The following is a 23,422-nucleotide window of genomic DNA, read 5'->3' on the forward strand; positions in this document are numbered from 1 at the left end:
GAATTTACAAAGATCATGGAATCAATTATATGTATTATAAAATAAACTTCCTTAGATTTATTTGAATTTTATAATGATGAAACACAGGTTAGCTGTTATCAGGATTTTGAGCATACAGTGTATGTTTTTAGTTTCAATATTGGAATGAATTTGTCATTTCAGTTTAAGCCACCAGAGTGAGATATAATTATGTTTTTTTCCACTAGATTTTGACTTTTAGGTTTCTTTTTAGTTTCTTATTTTGTCTGTATTATATTTTTCAAGACCACTGCAGTTCATCTCTGTATTTCCTATTTATTTAGGAAACCAGGTGTATCAGGCCATGGAGTTTATGAACTAAAAGATGAATCATTGAAAGACTTCAATATGTACTTTTATCATTACTCCAAAACACAACATAGCAAGGTAGGAAAAGGCATCCTCTTCAGAAAATAAACCTAAAATGCTTTTTAACTCTACTGGAAATTTTCTGGGTATTCTATAGTTTCATATTGGTTTTCTTTAATAGAGGTCACTATTTCACCCAAGAAATTAAAGTGGAATCAATAATGTTATCTAGTATTCAGGCAATATTCTATTTTTCTATATTATTATCTATATATTTTTAATATTATTTTCTATATTATTTTCTATAATATTTTCTATATAAAAATGTTCAGATTTTCTATATTATTCCAGAAATTGTAAGTAAATATTGTTGACTGAAAGAATAGGCACTAAATTCTTGAGGAAGGATATTACCCATCCTGTAGGCATTTCCTAGTACAACCATTTTGCTTCTGGAACAAGGTAGCATTTTAAATACATACTTCAGTATATAAAATATTTTGTTAGGTTGATGGTACTTTTCTGCTTGCTTCAAAATATTCCATTTGTGTCATGCTTGCCAAGGAGTATATTTAAAGATACACTGTCTTCTTTTTCTTTTCTTTTTTTCTTTTTTAACATATAGGCTGAACATATGCAGAAGAAAAAAAGAAAACAAGAAAACAAAGATGAAGGTAAAATGTGAGATTCTGAATTGACTCATTTTGTCTATTTCCTGTGGTTTTATTATCAGCTGAGTATATAGTGGTTTGTTTTCTTGTATATTTAGTGTCGGCAACTAATACAAGTGCAAAGAACCCTTTGTTTCTTGTTCACATTTTAAGATATGGCCCAACTCAGTGGTGATATAATTTTAACTTTATAGCAAATGGAATTTATTTTGGGTGGTTGACATAGTGATTTATATTTCTCTTGACATTAATGTTTTTAGTGCTTTAAAGGTAATAAAAATAGTGTTGTTTTTGCCTGTAATACATGATTTTGATATTTGCAATATAACATGTAGAATAACCCAAATTAAAATGTACCTGTTGTCTCTTCTGACATCCATCTCCCATCTACTATAGCATTACCACCACCACCACCTCCTGAATTCTGTCCTGCTTTCAGCAAAGTGATTAACCTTCTAAATTGTGATGTCATGATGTACATTCTCAGGACCATATTTGAGCGGGCATTAGACACAGATTCTAACTTGTGGACTGAAGGGATGCTCCAAATGGTATGTATATCTGAAAGTCAGATATACTTGAGTCAGAACCACAACTAGTGCACCTGAAACATGGAGGTCATTAAAAATAGCTTAGGTGTGCCCTGCCAGTGTGGTTCAGTGGTTGAGCATTGACCTATGAACAAGAAGGCCTTGGTTTGATTCCTGGTTGTGGTACATGCTTGGGTTGCAGTGTAGATCCCCAGAGTGAAGCATGAAGGAGACAGCAGATCAATGATTCTGTCTCATTATTGATGTTTCCCTTCCTCTGAAATAAAAAAAAAAATGTGTTTAAAAAAAAAAAAGCTTAGGTGTGGTATAGATTTCCTTAGTGACACATTATCATGTTTTTAGGATCTTTACTTCTGGGAACCATATATATGTACACAAACAAACACACACACACACACACACACACACGCACACACACACAAATACTAGTGGCCCAGAGCACTAAATTTGTGCATATTAAAAGGGAATTAATTAGAGGAAATATTTTAATATTGCTGTTTGACTTTAGCCAGGTGCGGGGATGTGAGCCTCATGTCCCCAGGCCCGTTGCCAGAGGCGACTCACTTCCTGGGTGGCACAAGTCCCTGCCCACCAATGCTGCAAGTTCCTGCTCACCCGCTCCTGCTGCGCATGCAGCCTTCCGATCCTTTGTTATGTGACAGCGTCTCGACCAATTTGCATATTACCCTATTATTAGATAGACTAGCGGCCTGGTGCACGAAATTCGTGCACGGGGGCCTGGAAGGGGGGGGTGTCCTTCAGCCCAGCCTGCACCCTCTCCAATTTGGGACATCCCTCTCAAAATCCAGGACTGCTGGCTCCCAACTGCTCACCTGCCTGCCTTCCTGATTGCCCCTAACCACTTCAGCCTGCCAGCCTGATCACCCCCTAACCACTCCCATGCCAGCTTGATTGATGCCTAACTGCTCCCCTGCCAGCCTCTTTGCTCCCAACTTTCCTCCTCTGCTGGCCTGGTCACCCCTAACTGCCCTCCCCTGCAGGATTAATCACCTCCAACTGCCTTCCCTTGCAGGCCTGGTCCCTCTCAACTGCCCTCCTTGCAGGCCTGGTGCCTCCCAACTGCCCTCCCCTACTGGCCATCTTGTGGTGGCCATTTTGTGTCCATATAGGGGCAGCCATATTGTGTGTTGGAGTGATGGTCAATCTGCATATTACTCTTTCATTAGATAGGATAGAGGCCTGGTGCACAGGTGGGGGTCAGCTGGTTTGCCCTGAAGGGTGTCCCCGATCAGGGTGGGGTTCCCTTGGGGCGTGGGACGGCCTGTGTTGGTTTGCAGGCCAGCCATGCCCCCTGGCCACCCAAGCAGAGGCTCTGGTATCTGGAATTTATTTATCTTCTATAATTGAAATTTTGTAGCCTTGAGTGAAGGCTTAGGCCAGCAAGGGCAGGCAGAAAGCTTGGCTTCCTCCATTGCTTGGGAAACGCAAGCCTCCCTCCTGCTCTCTGTGTAGCCATCTTGGTTAGGTTAATTTGTATATAACTCTTTTATTAGGTAGGATATTTAAAGCCTGCCTCTGCTAATAATAAAGTGCCCTATTACTATTGTGTCATAATTTTCTATATTTTTTATTTCACTTGTATTATGTAGAGACAGTGTAATAAAGACTTGAAGATAGACATATCTAAGCTAAATTTTCTTTTTTTCCTTAGCTATTGTTGGCCTAAAGGCTCTAAATGCTGTCATACTGTATGTGTATTTTAATTTTTGTTTTACCAGTGATAAATAAATGGCAATAAAAAGATTTCATACCATACTAGATATATTTGAAATCAAAGTTAACATTTCTCTCCCTAACTCTCAGAGCTATTCCTAGGAAGTAAGCATGTTAAAGGCTTGTATCCTCTGGAAATTATTCCACATTAGTGCATATAAGCCTACTTCAATCTTAATTGCTACAGATTCTATTGTAGGGATATCTGTAATTCATTTAACCAGTCTCCTATCAATAGACTACTTAGGTTGCTTTTAGGTCTTTGTATAACAGAGAGCACTAAAATGAGCATCCTTATATAAATATCTTTGTATAGTTAAGTGAGTGTATCTATCATATTAATTCCTACTACACTTGGTGTTTACTAATATTGTCAAATTGGCCTCCAAAAATTTTATATCAATTTACTTTCCCATCACCAGTGTGGTGAAAAGTGCCTAGCTCTCTACACCTTTGCCAGTTTTGTATTTTACTAAATGGTAAAAAAAAAAAAAAAATTGCCACTCTTGTGGGTGAAAAATAGGATGATTTTGCTTCACCTCACACTTCTTTATTATTAAGTGAGGTTGAACATTTTTCATATGTGTATTTATAATTTCTCCTTCTGTAAACTTCTGGTTTGTAACCTTTGCCCATTTTTTTACCTATCAGATTGCTTATTTTAATTCATCCATTTAAAATATAACCTGAAGAAGCACAATTTTAAAGATCTTCTCCTATATTTCTCCTGTAGGCATTTCACATTCTGGCATTGGGATTACTAGAAGAAAAGCAGCAGCTTCAGAAAGCTCCTGAAGAAGAAGTGACCTTTGACTTCTACCACAAGGCTTCAAGTATGTTTTAGTCTGAATGAAGGATAAGGAGGTCTTTTTGTACTGTCTTCAACCTAGAAGAACAGAATAAGTTTAGATTAGATTTTTATTAAATGCTACCTGTTTAAGTTTTTTCAAAGCACACTCCAGGGATATTGTTTATAAGACCAAGAGGAAAAAAGCATCTTATTTCTATTTACACACAGTTTTTTTTAGATCATTGATATTTAGTTTATGGATATATATAACAGCTCCCACTTTCATATTTTTGGAACTTTGGTTATTATTAAGTACTTTTACTAGACATGAGAAAGGTGGAGGAAAGGCAAGAGACAGATCAATAAGATTAGCTTTCACTTATCAGCCCCAAGGGACAATGAGCAAGAAATACCTAAAGTGAATTCAAGTTTTCAAGTTGTTAATTCAGTACTTCGTAATTCATGTAATTGCAGATTCTTCCATTAAAAATTTAATGTGTTTAAGGGATTGATTGCAAAATTTGCTTATCCATGTGAGTAATACTAGCTATAAGTTGTAATTTATACATAATAATGAAGTAGTTTTTTACTTGTGACATGTGCTTTTTGTGTTTTAAAAAAGGGTTAGGAAGTTCGTCCATGAATGCTCAGAATATACAAATGCTTTTGGAAAAACTCAAAGGAATTCCCCAGTTAGAAGGCCAGAAGGACATGATAACATGGATACTCCAGGTAAACCTGGAAAATAACTGTTTATAACTTGGTTTAATTATTTAAGAATCCTCTGCTTGCCCCCTAGCCAGTTTGGCTCATTGGATAGAGTGTCAGCCTGTGGACTGAAGGTCCCAGTTTCGAGTCCATTCAAGGGCACATACCCAAGTTGCAGTCTCAATCCCCAATAGGGGTGTGCAGGAGGTAGCCCATCAATGATTCTCTCTCATCATTGATGTTTCTGTCTCTCCCTCTTTCTTCCCCTTTTAAATCAATAAAAATATATTTAAAAAAGAAAGAATCCTCTGCTTGCCTCCAAAATTAAACCACTATATTCTTGTGAAATCATTTACTTCTGTTTTTTTATGTTTAATCCTATGTTTTCATGTTAGTAATTCTATTTTCTCTATGTTTAAGTGGAGTTTAAAAAAATAAAATGTATGCATGTGTGTCATTCAGTAACATGTATTGAATCCTACCTACCATGTGCTGTACTCATTTCTAGACTCTGAACAAGACAGATAATGTACTTGCTGTCATAGAGCTTTATATACAGACAATAAATAAGAAAATACCAGGATAATTTAGATGAGTAGGGGTAACTTTAAATGGGTAATCAGAAAAAGTCTGTTTTGGGAGATGGCATTGGAACTGAATGACATGAAACCAGTCATAAGAATCTGGGGGAGTACTCTAGAAAGAAGGAACAGCAAAACTAAAGCTCTAAGGTGTCCAGAAAGAAGATCAGAATGACTAAAATGGAGAGAGGGAGGGAAAGAGAGATAGAGATAGGCAACAGGGTCAGAGAGGCAGCCAGCAGCCAGGTCATTATAGGAACTTGCAGGTCAGGGTAAAGTGATAGATTTTACTTTTGAGTACAGTGGGAAAGAAACCGCTGAAGGATTTTAAGTGACAGTATCTTATCTATCTTTTTACAAGATCACTCTGCTGTGGGATAAATGGATTATAAGGGACAATAATAAAATCAGGGAAACCATTAAAAGATTATTGCAGTAATCCTGGTAGAAATAAACATGACTAGGATGCAAATGCCAAGAAGCTGAACTGATTCAGGTGTAATTTGATGGTAGAATCTATTGTACTTGCTGGTAGATTTGATGGAAGAGAAATTAAGGAATCAAAGATGACTTCTGAATTTGGAGCTTAAACTAGTGGGTGGATGCCTGTGTCTTTGGGAAGGAGTGTATAAGGGGTTATGGATAGAGGCCAGAAATATTTCTTTTTTTAAAATATATGTATATTTATTGATTTTTTACAGAAAGGAAAGGAGAGGGAGAGAAAGTTAGAAACATCAATGAGAGAGAAACATTAATCAGCTTCCTCCTGCACACCCCCCAATAGGGATGTGCCTGCAAACAAGGTACATGCCCTTGACCGGAATCAAACCTGGGACTCTTGAGTCTGCAGGCTGATGTTCTATTCACTGATCCAAACTGGCAGGGCTAGGGATATTTCTTCAATGGAAAACTTCCACATGGAAACATGAAAGCAAAGTTATGGAATTTCCCCTCACTATATGTACAAAAATATTCTAATGTTATCATCTAGAAAGTTGTTTTATAATTAGAATATAGAATGATTTTTTTTCCACATTCATATCAAATGGAGATCTTTATACTAATTTGTACTTCAAGAAGTCTCCCCTTTTTATTACTAGAGGCCCAGTACACAAATTTATTATACTTGGGGGGTTTCCCTCAGCCCAGCCTGCCCCCTCTTGCAGTCCAAGACCCCTTGCTCCTTACCGCCCCCCTGCAGTGGAGGTGGGAGAGAATCCTGCCACTGCTGTTGCCCTCGCCAGCTGTGAGCCTAGCTTCTGCTGAGCAGAGCTTCTACATTGAGCGTCTGACCCCTGGTGGTCAGTGCACATCATAGCGACCAGTAAATTTGCATATTAGGGTTTTATTTTATAGGATCAGACACTCCTTAAGCAAGCTTGATGTAATTGAATATGTAACTGTAAGATAATGATGTTATTAAGATTTTTCTTGAAGTAGATTTCATGAGTACTTCATATTTGAGTTAAATTTATAATTTAAAATATAAAATTAAAACAGAAACAAGAGAAGTAGTTAACTATTCTAACTTTATTAAGAAAGTAAACTGAACTGTCATTTAATCCAACATTTATATTCTATAGATAAGATGTTATAAATTGAAGGTTTATTTTTGAAAATTTATTTTTGGTTGGAATACCAAAGTTCATTGTCAAAATATACAAAAAGCATAAGTGTTTGCTCTTATAAACATTGGATATTTTATCCAAATGCTTAATGTAAAGTTGTGTTGTAAGATGCTTTTGGGAGATTTTTCCACATGAGACTGAGGCTCCTTCAAAATATCAGTAAGTTTATCGTATTGTTGGAACCTTGATATTTTGTAAAAAGAATAAGATAGCTGTTGTGGAGACACCTCTGAAGATAAATGATTAAATGAAAATGAAAAGTAGGAAATAGCAACCTTGTATATAACAGGATTGCCTCTTATAAGAAGACTAGAAGCCTGGTGCATGAAATTTGTGCACAGAGGGGGGTTGTCTCTCAGCCTAGCCTGCACCCTCTCCAATCTGGAACTCCTCAAAGGATGTCCGACTACCCATTTAGGCCTGATACAGGTAGGATTAGACTTAAACGGGCAGTCAGACATCCCTCTCACAATCCAGGACTGCTGGCTCCCAACTGCTCACCTGCCTGCCTTCCTGATTGCCCCTAACTGCTTCTGCCTGCCAGCCTGATCACCTCCAACCACTCCCCTGCCAACCTGATTGATGCCTAACTGCTCCCCTGCCAGACTGTTTGCCCCTAACTGGCCTCCCCTGCAGACCTGGTCCCCCCCCCCCCCCCCCCACCTGCTCTCCTCTGCTGGCCATCTTGTGGCGACATGCGGGCAGTCATCTTTGACCACTTAGGGCAGCCATCTTGTGTGTTGGAATGATGGTCAACTTGCATATTATTCTTTTATTAAATAGGACTAGATAGGTTAGAGGCCTGGTGCATGGGTTAGGGTCGGCTGGTTTGCCCTGAAGGGTGTCCTGGATCAGGGTGGGGGTTCCCTTGGGGCATGGAGCCACCTGGGCGAGGGGCCTGTGGTGGTTTGCAAGCTGGCCATGCCCCCCAGCGACCCAAGCAGAGTCCCTGGTATCTGGGATTTATGTTCTATAATTAAAACTTCGTAGCCTTGAGCAGAGCCTCTGTGGCCACAGCCATTTTTGTTGGGATTTATTTATCTTCTATAATTGAAACTTTTTAGCCTTGAGTGGAAGCCTGGGCCCACCAGGGCAGTCAGAAAGCTTGGCTTCCTCCATTGCCGGGGACAGCCCAAGCCTCCTGCTCTCTCTGTGGCCAGAGCCATCTTAGTTGGGTTAATTTGCATACTCACTTCTGATTGGTGGATGTGGCTTCTGGTTGTAGTGGAGGTATGGTCAATTTCCATATTACTCTTTTATTAGATAGGATATGTAAATATAAAGTATTAAATTTTTATTTTCCCTGGCAACAGCAGAGGTAATGGTAACACTTGCAGACTGAATCAGTTTATTGTGCTTCCTACAACCACTTCTTTAGTTTGATTGCTAATCAACTAGGGGAAGTGTTTGTCACAGTTAGGAGTCTGTGTATGTGTGATTTAAGTCAAAGAAATTTGGAGACTTGATGACAAAATCAGACCAGTGAATTTTTCTGTTCCTGATCAGTGCAACCAAATCTTTTAACATTTTATTTGTTTTTCAGATGTTTGACACAGTGAAGCGATTAAGAGAAAAATCCTGTTTAATTATATCAACTGCATCAGAATCTATTAGGAACGATGAGGTAATAACATAATAATGGTGACATTCATCTCTGTCTTTGAACTTTGCTGGTATAAAGGAACTGCTTCTTTTTGTTAAAATGAACCTATTGTAAAGTACGTGAGATGTCCATTTTCTGTTGTTCATTAATCTGCTGCTGCTTCTTTTTTTTTTTTTTTTAATCTTTATCCAAGGAGTAAGGATACTTTATTCCTTAGATTTTTAGAGAAAGTAGAAAGAATGGGAGGGAGGGGTACTAAGAAAGAGAGAGAGAGAAGCATCAACATGAGAGAGACACATCAATTAGTTGCCTCCCACGTACACCCTGACCAGGGGCAGAAATCGAGCCTGAAACCCAGGTATGTGCCCTCAACTGGGAATCTAACCTGTAACCCTCTGGTGTGCAAGCCAATACACTAACCACTGAGCCATGCTGGCCAGGGCTCATTAAGCTTCTGTACTGCAGGGATTAGTGGTACTCAACACGTAGTTATCAAATATAATACAAAGTCAGAGTAAATAGATGCATTGTGGAGCTCTATTGGAAATACTTCATTAATTTAAAAGCTGTTTCAATATCTGATATTGGGATATGTCTTACAATTAGTAACTCCTTATAGTTTAATCAGCAGCATTCTTAGTAGAACATAGACAATGGTACGTTTTAAATTCAGTGAAATATAGTATTAGGTTATGAATTTTATTAATATAATGAATCAGGTTTTGATTATTTTAATCTTAAAATTAGAGTATTATTATTTGTATTTCTTAATTATCCTTTATAAAAGGAAAACACTGGGCTTAAGTTAGAATACATAATAAAAAATGCCAGTACAAAAGATGACGGCATAGGCAAATGCCTGTACTCACTGCTTCCCACAACCATATCAAAACTACAACTAAAATACAGAACAACCATCATTCAGAATCACTGAAAAGCTGGCTGAATGGAAGTCCTACAACTGGAGAAGTAAAGAAGAAAGCACACTGAGACTGGTAGGAGGTTGAGGCACAGAAGGGGCTGATCTGGCACCTATGTGTGCTGCCTTTTAAATTGGGATGGAGATTACCTCTGCAGAGGCCAGCCTACGCCAGACACCCAGCCCAGGGTCCTAGTGCTGGGAAAACAAATCCCTATATGCTGTAAAAACCAATGCAAATTGGGGCTAAGTGACACACAGGCTGCTGGAGACCCAGCTGCTCCTTTTAAAAGGCCAGCACCACAAACTGAATTAACGAAGCAGGCGCTTCCCCTGAACGCCACTGCTGGGGGTCTCAGACACATGGAGGGAAACTGGACTGTCTGGCATCAGGGCAGGAACTCCGGGGTGGCTTTCTTTCAGACAGAGGTGCTCACATCGGTCATTGTTTGCATGCAGGGACCTCCCTGGTTGCAGGCTGATTGACAGCCATTCCCCACCCCACCCAATTTATAACCCTACCCAAGTTGTGCACAGTGGCTTTTGCATATGAATGGCCTATCTTTTCTCAGGCTAAAAGCCTGTCAAACAAACTGCAGCTGGTTCAGGGAGCCCCAAACCTATGATCAGCCTGCCTTGCTTCATAGCTGGGCCTCCCCTGGGTACTTCCAAACCTGATACAAGGAGGAGAAAAGAATCTGCAGATGTCTCTGTAGCTCCTGCTGGATGACCCCAGGCCGTGTCATTTTGCACCTCCCTGGAAACTCAAGAGCTAGTGGTCAGTGTGAGACTACACCAGATTACAACTCTTCACATCAATAAACGATATACTTAAGTTGCAGACTCAGTGATCACCAAAGCCCCACTAAAGCAAGTCTTGCTCTATAAGGTTGTCTCCTGCACAGCAGCTCTCCCACTGTAGTCACAGCTCATCCTCACAGCCAATTGGCCTGGAGTTCAATTCCTCCCAGTGATGTCAACAGCTATCAGAGCTCAATTACAGCAAAGGGTGCATCTAGAGTGTCCACCTCAGGTGACTGGGGAGGCTAAGCCACTGGGCCCTATAGGACACCTAGCACACAAAGCCACTTTATCAACACAGGGAAGCAGCCAAAATGCAGAGACAAAGAAACATGTCACAAATGAAAGAAATGGTAGGAAGCAAACTACTATATATAGAGTTTAAAACTACAGTTATAAGGTTACTCAAAATCTAGAAATCTCCAAGGTACTTAGTGAGACTTTTAAGGACCTTAGAATGAAAAAAAAAAAAAAAAAAAAAAAAAAAAAGTGGGGAAAAAAAACAGTCAGAAATTAAGTATACAATGACTAAAATAAAGAATAATATACTGGGATTCAATAGTAGACTAGAGGATCCTGAGAATCAAATCAATGATTTGAAATATGAAGACACAAAAAACACCCACCTAGAAGAGCAAAAGGAATCCAAAAATATAAATATAGTGTAAGGAGCCTCTGAGTCAACTTAAAGTGTACCAACATTTGAAATTATGGGGGTGCCAGAAGAAGTGGGACAGCAAGATATTGAAAACCTATTTGAAGCAATGACAGAAAACTTTCCCTACCTGGTGAAAGAAATAGACTTCCAAGTCCAGGAAGTGCAGAGAACAAACAAGAGGAACCCAAAGGGGACCACCTCAAGACATATCATAATTAAAATGCCAAGAGCAAAAAACAAAGAGAATCTTAAAAGTAGCAAGAGAAAACTAGTTAGTTACCTACCTACAAGGAAGTGCCCATAGGATTGTCAGCTGATTTCTCAATAGAAACTATGCAGGCCAGAAGAGAGTGGCAAGAAATATTCAAAGTGATGAATAGCAAGAACTTACAACCAAAATTACTCTATCCAACAAAGCTAGTATTCAGAATTGAAGATAAAATAAAGAGCTTCACAGACAAGGAAAAGCTAAAGGAGTTCATCACCACCAAACCAATAATATATGATATGCTGAAGGATATTCTTTAAGAAGAAGAAGAAGAAGAAGGTAAAGATAAAAAAAATATGAACAAAGTGGCAACAAATAACTATCAACAATTGAATCTAAAAATCAAATGAATAAAAAAATCTGATGAACAGAATAAACTGGTGAATGAAATAGAACCAGGGTCATGGAAATGGAACAGACTGACGAGTCTCAGGTGGATGAGAGGGGAAGGGGGTCCAGGAAGAGATTAGAAAACTATCTTATATGCATGTATGCATTACTATGGACACACAATAGGATGGCGAGGGCCTGGAGTGGGGTGGGAACTGGGTGGAGGGGAGCTATGGGGGAAATAAAGACGGACATCTGTAATTATATGAACAATAAAGATTATTTTTTTAAAAATACCAGTACATCTTAATAATAATATTGTTCAAGATCTAAGTTTTAGCATCAGGTCTGAGAGTAACTGTTGAACATCATCAGATTGGCTTAAATTGGTTAAATGTCAATGGTTCATTGTTTAACCAATGATTTCAAAATTTTGTTTCATTTAATATTTTTTGTGATATACCTGCATTGAGTATAAAAAATAGTTTATTAGGTATTTAAGGTATTTGGCTTCTATATTAAATTATTGACATAAGCAAAGAAGCAGTTAATTGTGTGATATGATGGGAATGTATGCTAATTTTGAGACTTCAGATTGAATGTAGGCTTAAGGGGTGGGGTAATCAATTTTATCAGACTGTTACTCTAGGAAATTTTGCCTGGCTGAACAATATATACAAATTGTATCATTAGCTTTTACCTAATTTTTGTCCTTTCATCATACCCAGATTACTCATGATAAAGAAAAAGCAGAACGAAAAAGAAAAGCTGAAGCTGCTAGGCTGCACCGCCAGAAGATCATGGCTCAGATGTCTGCTTTACAGAAAAACTTTATTGAAACTCACAAACTCATGTATGATAGTACATCAGAAATGTCTGGAAAAGAAGACTCCATTATGGAGGAAGAGAGGTAAAACCAAGCAAAACTAAAAATTAGCAAATCCATTTTTGAAAGAAAAAGTACATATTCACTCTTGGGGAAAAGCATACCATTAGCATCAATTAGCCTTCTGAGAGCCATGGTTTGTGGGCTCTCTATATAGATACAATCAGAAAAGGGAGGAGACAAAATAATGGTAGTTTGGAAAGCATTCTAATTTAATATATTGAAAGTGCTTCCTATCCTTATTTTTAAAAACAAGCTTTCACAACTCAATTTGTATTATGGATACTTTTGGGAAATTGTTTTGCAGTAACAGTAGAAACATTATACTCCACATAATATGTCTGTAATCCTGAAGCTGAGCGTACTAGCAAACTACAAAGAATGATGACCGTATATTTTAAAGATTTTTTTAAAAATGATATGAAGATTAAGCTATCCTTGGCTGACTATGGTAATAACACTAGAAATTAATACAAAACTTTAAAACAATAAGCAGAAAGTCTCAACTCTCTAGTTTTACATATTAACAATGTATTATTTAGAAGGTAATGGAAAAGAGTACTGTATATTTATCAAAACAAGGAATTATAAGCAAAAGTATATTCAGGTTTAGTTAATGGCTTTGCTTTCATTATTTCTTTTTATTGCCTGATTGCACAATAAAATTATGAATGTGCTCTCATTGAAAACAATTCAAATTAATAAGTCCCCTTTGACCATTCTCTATATTCCTGATTTTTCTTCACAGATAACCATTCCTATAACTAAGTTTTGTTCTAAACCTCTTCTTTTGTTTTCAACAATTTATTAACAGGCGTACATAAAGAAATAATGAGTCCTGTTTTTTTTGGTGACTTATTTTTATTTTAGCACCAAAGACCCAGTGTATGAAAATTCGTGTGCTGGGGGGAAATCCCTCAGCCCAGCCTGCCCCCGCTCACAGTCCGGGAGCTAAGGGATGTCCTACTGAAGGCTTAGGCCCACGCCAGTTCTAAGCCACAGTCCTGCCTCCCTCTGCAGGAGGCGACCAGCTGATCAGGGAAAGGCACCACCCACAAAACCCCCTCGTTGCTGCTGCCTCTGGACTCCCTTTGCTGGAAGCAACCCAGTGATCAGGGGAAGGCAACGCCCCCATCATGCCTCTGCTGCTGCTGCTGCTGCTGCTGCTGCTGGCTACAAGGCTGTCTGAGCCTCGGCCTGGCCCTCGTTGCCTGAGCCTCGGGCCCTCACAACGGCAGCTGCCATTGGCAACTTGCCTGAGCCTTGGGCCGGCCCTGGGCAGCAGCAGCTGCCATCCACTCCCCCGATGCACCTCCTGGTCAAGCACCCGCACTCGCAGCTCATGCAGCCCTGCCCACCTGTGTGCCTGCTACACACACAGCCTCCTGGTGATCGCTCCTTGTGGCGTGAGGGCATCACAGTATGAGGGCGTGACAACCACATAGGCTTTTATTAATATAAATACCTTTTGTTTTGCAGCTTCCTTTTTCTCGTCACTGTTTTATAATTGTTTTCATGTCTATATATATATATAGTTATATAGTATAGAGTCTACATCATTCTTTAAGACTGCTACATAGTTTTTCCATACTGTGAATATATACACAATATTTCCTTTGGACATTTAAGTTTTTCCCTTATTTCCAAATTTTCTGTTATTGTAAACAACATGTGTGTGTGCAGAGCATTTTTGTATATGCCCCCTTGTGCAATTATATAAGTACTTCTGAAGGGTGGAATCTAATATGTGAAAGGGCTGAGTCATAATTATTTAAAATTTTAGTAGATATTGCCACATTTCCCTTCAAAGTAGTGTTTCTACTCCCAACAATATATGAGAGTGTCTGTTTTCTTCATTCTCACCAATGCTTAATATATCAGTACTTGAAAATGTTGGATATAATCAAAATTATAAATTGTTGTCAGATCAAATTTTCCTCATTACTAGTTAATACCAGGTTGGACATCTTTTCATATGATAGTTTACTAGCCTGCTACATTTTGTCTTCCAGGAATGGCCTGTTATTATCCTTTGCCCATCTCTATTGGATGCTTTGCTTTTGTCTTATTGATTTATAGAATCCTTTAAAATTACGAATACTAAACATGTTAGATGTTTCTTATGTTTCTTAGATGTTCCTGTTTCTTTAACATTATTTATGAAGTTTAGCCATAGAAAAGTTTTCCAATGTTGATAAAGCAGATTTGTCTTTTTGAGTTGTAACGTTTTTGTATTATGCTTAAGAAGGCTTTTCCTAACCCAAAGTCACAAATATAGTATTACATTTTTAAAACAAAAACTTAATTACGTAATTATATTAATTCACTTTCCTCTAAAAATCAAATAATAGAGTTAAAGCTAAAGTTCCATTTGAGCACTTACCGAAACCTTAGACCCCTTTCTACCCTTTTCAGAGATATAAATTTTATATAGACCTTGTCATAGTTTTTTACTGCACAACGAATATATGCAGCTATAGGAATCATATAGTGTCATTCAGTCTTTTGTTTTATTTGCATAGTATATGGCATTATGTAAATATTCTGCAACTTTGCATTTCCACATGATAATATATTTTGGAAATTTATGCATATTGTTACATACATAAAACGATGTTTCTCAGTCTTGGCATTTGAGCAGCCATTCTTTTTCATGCTCCATAAATTAGGCAATTTAACATCTCTGGTCCCTCTTCCACTAAACACTAGTGGTGTCCCCTAGTCCTTATGATAACCAAAAACTAAACTTCACTCAATATTGCTGGATGCCTTCTAGGAGGTGGTGCCACACCTAGCTGACACCCACCTTTTAAAAACTGCATAGTATTCTAAATTATGTAATTCCATTTACATCGATAATGAACATTTATATTATTTCCCATTTATTGAATGATCTATGACATTTTAGGGAGCTTCTTGTACAGATAGAAAGGCGGTATTACAGAGTAGTTCAGAGCATGGCCTAGGAAGTCAGATGACTTGGGTTAAATTCTGACTCTGCTATTTCCTAGTGGTACATCATTAGGTAAGTCTCTTAACATCTTAGGCCTCAGTTTCTTCATCTGAAAAATGGAGGTAACAATAGTACCTACCTCAGAGGGTTGTTGGAAGGATTAAATGGGTTAACATAATGTAAAGAATTTGAAAGTATGCCTCGCATCACAATTAGTGCTCAGTAAGTATTTACTATTATTATTATATTACTAGTGGCCCTATGCACGAAATATGTGTAAGGGCCTTGGTCCCAGGCCCTGCCTGCTGCCCCCCCAGCTGGGGACCTCTGCCATAGCCCCTGCCCACTGCGGTTTTGTCCGGGTGGACAAATGTGCAGTCTAATTAGCACATTACCTTTTTACTATAGATTATTATTATAGATTGTTGCACACGTTGACCCTAAGAATTGGTAAATCATTAAAGTGTAATATTTAAAAAAAAAAAAAAAAAATATATATATATATATATATATATATATATATATATATATATATATATATATATTATTGATTTTTTACAGAGAGGAAGGGAGAGGAATATAGAGCTAGAAACATCGATGAGAGAGAAATATCAATCAGCTGCCTCCTGCACACCCACTACTAGGTATGTGCCGCAACCAAGGTACATGCCCTTGACCGAAATCAAACCTGGGACCCTTCAGTCTGCAGGTAGTCATTCTATCCACTGAGCCAAACCGATTAGGGCTAAAGTATAACATTTTTTGTGTGTGTGGTTTTTTTTTATATTTTATTGATTTTTTTTTATAGAGAGGAAGGGAGAGAGATAGAGAGCCAGAAACGTCGATGATTGAGAAACATCGACCAGCTGCCTCCTGCATACCCCCCACCGGGGACGGGCCCGCAAGCAACGTACATGCCCTTGACCGGAATCGAACCTGGGACCTTTCAGTCCGCAGACCGACGCTCTACCACTGAGCCAAACCAGTTTCAGCTAAAGTATAACATTTTTAATAGCTACCAAAACAGAATAGAAACTTAAATTACTAAGAGGGAATGGATAAAACTATTATAGTACATATATAATAGTAAGAGTACTGTGCAGCCGTTTAAAAATAATGTTTCTAAAGACATTTTAATGACATAAAATATTAAAATATAAGTGAATAAAAGCAGTATGCAAATGTATATATGTAATATGATCTTAATTATGTAAAAATGTTCTAAATAGACTGGAAAGAAATACACAAGTGGTTATTTCTAGGTTGTGAGAGTATAATGCATCTTACTTTCTTCTTTATACTTTTTCTAGATTTTCTAAATTTTCCTAATAAGTGTTTTACTTTTATAATCAAAATAAAAACAGATACCTAGCTTCTTGGTACATTCTACTTTGTGATTTGCTGTTTACGTACTTAGCAACGCAAAATGTACTTTCTAATAAGCAAATTATTAAAATCCAGAAATATCAGGGGGTGGGGGGATTTTAAGCTAATATTATTAAATATAATATTTATTTTGTTTTTATTAAAGTTCTTGCCCTATGATTACTTAAAATCTACCAAGATATAATACGAGTGACCAAAACATGTATCCTCATTTCTGGTCATTTCTCTTGGTAGCACCCCACCTGTCAGTGACTACTCTAGAATTGCTTTGGGTCCTAAACGAGGTCCGTCTATTACTGAAAAGGAGGTGCTGACATGCATCCTCTGCCAAGAAGAACAAGAGGTGAAAATAGAAAGTAGTGCCATGGTATTATCGGCCTGTGTCCAGAAATCCACCGTCTTATCCCAGCACAGGGGGAAACCTATAGAATTCTCAGGGGGTATGTATTGTTTAATAACTATACTTTTGAGCATTTTTTTTTTCATACTTATACAATTAGAAAAACTACTATCTGGAAGAACTTTGAGAGCAAGATTGTATTTAACCTTATTTGGCCAAATCACAGTTTACCTTTATGTAAAATGGACTCTTGGGTCTTTACATGCCATGCTGGCTTTGTTTTATTTTTTTAATTTTAATTATTGTTAGCACTTGGCCACATTGCTTTTTCTTTTCTTTTCTCCCTCTCCCTCTCTCTCTTTGCTCCCCTCCCCATTTCTCATTGCTCTTACCATTTGAAAATAGGATGCAAGTATCGACATTTCATCCCTAAATTTTTCCACATGCATTTTCTAAAACTAAGGACAATCTGTATGCACTACCATACTATTATAACTTTAAGAAAATTAATAATATTTCAGGAATATTGCCTAATATGAAATCAATACTTGAATTTCCCAACTACCCTTAAAACATCTTTTATTAACTAGACATTTTCATTTAGGATCCAGACATGTTTTATGTGTTGCTTTAGTTGTGTCTCTTTTAGTCTTTTTTAATCTAAAATAGTCACTTGCCTTTTTTCTTTCCTTGGTAATAACTTTTTTTAAAGAATGCAAGCCAGTAGTCTTATACAATGTTTTATGTTGTGGATGTCTGATTGTTGCCTCATGATCAGGTTCTTGGTAAGCATTTTTTTGGCAAGAAATAAGTTAGCCAATGTATTGCACTTATATCATAAAAAGAGATAGCTGTTTTAATTTTAAAATACCATATTGATTTTAACATTTATTGAATACTTACCACATGCCAGGCAGAGATTAATTGCTTTCTGTATATTTAATCACTTAATCTGTATAATAGCCCTATGAATTAGGTACCAACATGGGCTCCATTTTATTGACGAAGGAACTGAGGCACAGAGAAAGGTAACTTGCCCAAGGCCATGAGTTATAAGTAATGAAACCAAATTTGAATCCTGTAGTCTCTACTTTTATCCAGTGGATTATAATGCCCCTAAATGTCCTTTAAAATTACCCAAATTACAAAAGTAAATTTGCTTGAGTCATAGATACTAACTTCAACAACCAAGATAATGCAACTTAAACCTAATGTTCAAAATAAAAATATAAATCAAGAATAGAAGTAGTCATTAATTCATACTAATTTTAGAATCAGTTCTATATTTTCCTCTCTTTAATTACTATTGAGAATATAGATTCTGCTATCATGGTAGTATGACACTTTTCTTGCACATACCTTAGAAAGTTTATGATTAGAATTTGAGATGTGATAACCTCTTCCCCCACCCCTCTTTTTATGACTGTGGGAGAGATGAATATAACACCAACATTTTTGTCTTCCTATATCAGAATCTGTGGACCCACTTTTCATGGATTCAGACTTGGCATATGGAACTTACACAGGAAGCTGTGGTCATGTAATGCATGCAGTGTGCTGGCAGAAGTAAGTTGTCCTTCTGACATGTTCTTGAAAGAAACTAGGAATATTGAAGTTTACTAAAGTCCACAAAAAGGCATATTTTCTCATGTCTTCTTTCCTTCCTTATTTTAATAATTACTAATTTTATTTGTATGATACTCATTACATTACCACCCTTAGAAATTTGTGTGTAAAGTTACAAACTTAAATTTCACTTAATTCATCATTCCTTTGTACTTGTTCTTTTTTTATTAATATATTTCTTAAATTGATTTCAGAGAGGAAGGGAGAGGGAGTGAGAGACAGAAACATCGATGAGAGAGAATCATTGATCAGCTGCCTCCTGCACGCCTCCTACTGGAAATGGAGCCTGCTACCCAGGAATGTGCCCTGACCAGGGATCGAACTGTGTCCTCCTGATTCATAGGTCAACACTCAACCATTGACCCCTACCGGCCGGGCTGCACTTATTCTTCACAAACTAATTAGTTTCTCAATATTTGTGTAAAAGAAGTAGAAACCTTTATAAAAATTTCATTCCCCTCAAAACAGAGTGAAATGTACTTTTGTGATAGAATAGGACAAGAAATTCTAGTTCTGTTTCTAAAAGAGATAACAATTCAGAAATGTAATTACTGGGAAATATTTTGTATAGGGTTAATCATTTGGCATTATATTAAAATGCCTAATTTTCCTAACTAGCCAATGGCTACTTTAGTTGGTCATTGGAAACTGAAGAAAGTAATATCTATATTCTATCTCCATGTTGTTGAGGCAAGAGATAAATTATGATTAAGTAAAATTATTTTAAAATGTTTTTCTACCCTGATGATTCCTTCAGTTTTACCCCAATAGAATGGGCATCCTATTTCTTCTGTAATTGTAACTTGTGGATTTTAAAGATGTACATCATTAAGATCAAAATTTCAGATTTTTCTCACTAGGATTAGAACAAACATATATATGAATGGACCTATGTGTTGGAATTTTGCAGGTATTTTGAAGCTGTACAGCTGAGCTTTCAGCAGCGTATTCATGTTGACCTTTTTGACTTGGAAAGTGGAGAATATCTTTGCCCCCTCTGCAAGTCTCTGTGCAATACTGTGATCCCCATTATTCCTTTGCAACCTCGAACGATAAGCAGGTATATTTTAATTTATGTTTTGGTTAATTTTATAAAAAGATGTCTTTAATTCTTTATGCATATTTTGGTTAGATTACTAGTTTCCTTTTTGCTGTTTAAAGTAATTCTTTTTAATTTCATAGCATGCTACTTGAAAATGTGATTAAGATTAGCTCCAATTGTTGGTCTCTAAAATAATTGGAATATTCATTTACTCAAATCTGTGTTTTATGTAAATCTTCCAACTGCCATTAAAGCAATAGAATTTTAGTTTCTATCAGCATTCACAGAAGGAGAAAAGATGCACAGATTTGTTTTTTTCATATAGTTCTTTGCCACCATTAGATTTGCTATTTGGAGTTTGGTTCCTCTAAATGTCTTTGTATATTATATCAGTGAGATGAGACGTTTCAAAAAGAGCAGGAGGTAGAATGAAGGAGAAAGGGCAACTATAGCTAGAACCTACTGACACCTCTATGTCTGCCCATAACTGCAACTAACCATGATGACTGTCAGAGAGTAATGGCTGCTGTTTTATTTCTGCCTTCCAAATCTTACTCAAATTCCTCTTCTGGCAAAATCAAGCCCAGAATCATACAGGAAAGAGGAGTCTGAGGAACCCAGGCCTAGCATAACCAGGTTGTCACAGTACAACCATTATTTTCCAAATGCAATTCTTAAAAGTTCATAACTACCAATGAGAAAGGATATATACACCCCTATGTTCATAGCAGCACAATTTACAATAGCTAAGATTTAGAAACAGCCTAAGTGCCCATCAGCAGATAAGTGGATTAAAAAATATGGAACATCTATACAATGGAATAAAAAAGAAGGAACTCTTACCATTTATAACAGCATGGATGGATCTGGAGAGCATTATGCTAAGCAAAATAAGCCAGTCAGAGAAAGATAAATATCACATGATCTCACTCATTTGTGGAATATAATGAACAACATAAACTGATGAACAAAAATAGAACCAGCCAAAATCAGTTTGGCTCAGTGGATAGCGCGTTGGCCTGCGGACTGAGGGGTCCCAGGTTCGATTCTGGTCAAGGGCATGTATCTTTGTTGCGTGCACATCACCAGTGGAGCGTGTGCAGGAGGCAGCTGATCGATGTTTCTCTCATCGATGTTTCTAGCTCGCTATCCCTCTCCCTTCCTCTCTGTAAAAAATGAATAAAATATATATTTTTTAAAAATAGAGCCAGAGTCTTAGAAGCATTGAACAGACTGTCCAACCTAAGAGAGAGAGGAGTAAGAGATCAACCAAAGGACTTGTATGCATGCATATGAGCATAACCAATGGACACGGACAATAGGGGGGTGAAGGCATGTGCTGGGGGTCAGAGTGGCTGTGGAGAGGTCAATGTGGGGAAAAAGAGACTCATGTGATACTTTAAACCACATGTGTCAAACACACGGCCCGCGGGCCAAATCCAGCCCGCCAGGCCTTGCAATGTGGCCCGCACCGCGCTGTCATCACTGCACTCCGCTGTCAGTTTATGACATTGTCAGTTTATGACTGTTCAGTAAACCATTCGGCCTGCGATTTAGGCTGTATTTAAGATTTTGGCCCCTTCTCTGATTGAGTTCGACACCCCTTCTTTAAACGATAAATAATTAAAGAAGAACAGTTCGTAACTAATGGGGATGTGGTGAAAAATAAATGAGATGTAATACATGTAAAGAAGGAAAAAAAACAAAAGAGCCAGTGCCCTAGGTAGGAACAGAGTCAGCATGTTCAAGGCACAGCAAGAAGTCATCATGGTAGGAATGGAGCAAACAAAGAGCCAGATCAAAAAAGGCTATGAATGAGCTAAGATTATATTTTATGTGTGATGGGAAACCATTGGAGTGTTTTGAACAGAGGAGTGATCTGATCTGATTTGCATTTTTAAAAGAACCCTCTGGTTCTGCTGTATGATGAATACACATTAATAATGAAACGCCCTTGCGGAAGCAGGAACTAGTTTATTGAACTAGTTCAGATATGACTTGGATTAAGTTAATAATGGTAAAGATAGAAAGAGGAGATCAACCTAGGATATATTTAGAAGACAAAACCTGTGAGACTAGCTGATAAATTAGAATGTGGAGTGTGAGGGAATCAGAGAAATCAGTGGCAACACCTATTTTTTTATTTGAGCAACAAGGATGGTGATTCCAGCCCTGGCTGTTGCGGCTCTGGTTAGAGTGTTGGCCCATGCACTGAATGATTCCCAGTCAAGGGTACATAACTGGGTTGCAGGTTGCAGGTAGGGGAGCATGCAGGAGGCAACCAGTCGTTGTGATATTTCTCTCCCTTCCTCCATCCCTCCTTTTCTCTTTGAAAAAGCAATGTGAAAACTATATCTCTGGTGAGGATTAACAAAACAAACAGACAACAACAACAACAACAAAAGAATGGTGATTTAATGGGAATATGGGTTGAATCTTATTCCTTGTACTTTTAAAATTCCTCTCCCTCCCAAAACTGCATTTTTAGGCACATGTGCTCTATCACATAGGCAGTTAATCTGGAGGAATTTGATTTTTTCTTTTCTTCTTTTTAAAAAAATGTGTTTTTTTTTAATTTATTTTAGAGAGTGAGGAAGGAAGAGGGAAAGAGAGAAACATCAATGTGCTAGAAAAACATCATTTGGTTGTCCTGTACGTTCCCCAACCAAGAGTAGAACCCACAACCTGGGTGGGTATGTGCCCTGACTGGGAATTGAATCAGTGACCCTTCAGTGCATGGGATGATGCTCCAACCAATTGAACCACACCAGTTAGGGACAAATTTGACTTCTTCATATAGCCATTTATCAAGGGAAAAACTCCACAAATTCAGCTTTTCAGTTTGACTTTGTGTCAATATTTTTAATAAGTTTTAAATATCTCTTTTCAGTGAGAATGCAGAAGCTCTTGCTCAGCTTTTGACCCTGGCACGATGGATACCAACTGTTCTGGCAAGAATATCAGGTTATAATATAAAACATGCTAAAGGTTTGCTTAAAATTATTTTTTATTTAGCTGTGTGGGATTTAAGTGTCAGAATCTATAAATTTTCTAAGAAAAATGTACTTATTGCTCTAAGATGGTTTTTAAAAATCCATATTTGTTAAGTCAAAAAATAGAGGTTTTTAAAGCCCTGAGTTTGGTTTTAATCACTTTACTTGATTTAATAAATTTTATTTTTATCCTGGGAGGCAGGATAGACAGTGATTAATCTGGAGTCACACTGCTTGGGTTTAAATCTTATATCCATCATTTACTGTTTATGTGATTGTGGACAAGTTACCCTCTACTTTCTTATTTGTAAAGTTGGAATAATAATATTACCTATCTTGTTGATTAAAGGGTTGAGTTATCTTATAGAAAGTAGAGCTGTAAATATTATATGTGTTAGCCATTGCTATTACTAGTATTATTACTAGTATTATTAATGTTATCATTAATAATAATTACAAAAACTGTTCCCTCATATATGTATATTTTTACAGTTAGAGATAAGACTACCTAAAGACTCTGAGAAACAATTCAGACAGATTAATGAGAGAAATCAAAATTGGAAGAATGATTAATATAGACATTGAGTTTCCTAGGTTCCCTCTACCCCCTTTATTTTCCAGCTTTGA

At 37.3% G+C, this 23,422-nt stretch overlaps 1 protein-coding gene across 3 annotated transcripts in view; it reads left to right on the forward strand.

The window, feature by feature from the left end:
* The window catches only part of UBR1 (ubiquitin protein ligase E3 component n-recognin 1), a 133,323-nt gene that overhangs the window by 66,538 nt on the left and 43,363 nt on the right, over positions 1–23,422 (forward strand). For 2 of the 3 annotated variants that reach the window (XM_084902813.1, XM_084902815.1), the window contains 11 exons: positions 303–405; positions 953–1,001; positions 1,395–1,549; positions 4,017–4,116; positions 4,696–4,805; positions 8,534–8,614; positions 12,298–12,479; positions 17,029–17,234; positions 18,607–18,700; positions 19,671–19,820; positions 22,693–22,790. In XM_084902813.1, coding sequence (XP_084758939.1) covers positions 303–405; positions 953–1,001; positions 1,395–1,549; positions 4,017–4,116; positions 4,696–4,805; positions 8,534–8,614; positions 12,298–12,479; positions 17,029–17,234; positions 18,607–18,700; positions 19,671–19,820; positions 22,693–22,790 — 1,328 coding nt within the window. The remainder of the gene's footprint in view (positions 1–302; positions 406–952; positions 1,002–1,394; positions 1,550–4,016; positions 4,117–4,695; positions 4,806–8,533; positions 8,615–12,297; positions 12,480–17,028; positions 17,235–18,606; positions 18,701–19,670; positions 19,821–22,692; positions 22,791–23,422) is intronic. The other variant, XM_084902814.1, reaches the window with a different exon arrangement.

Source organism: Pipistrellus hanaki (assembly GCF_964339955.1).
Source record: "Pipistrellus hanaki genome assembly, chromosome: 1".
Lineage (NCBI taxonomy): Eukaryota > Metazoa > Chordata > Mammalia > Chiroptera > Vespertilionidae > Pipistrellus > Pipistrellus hanaki.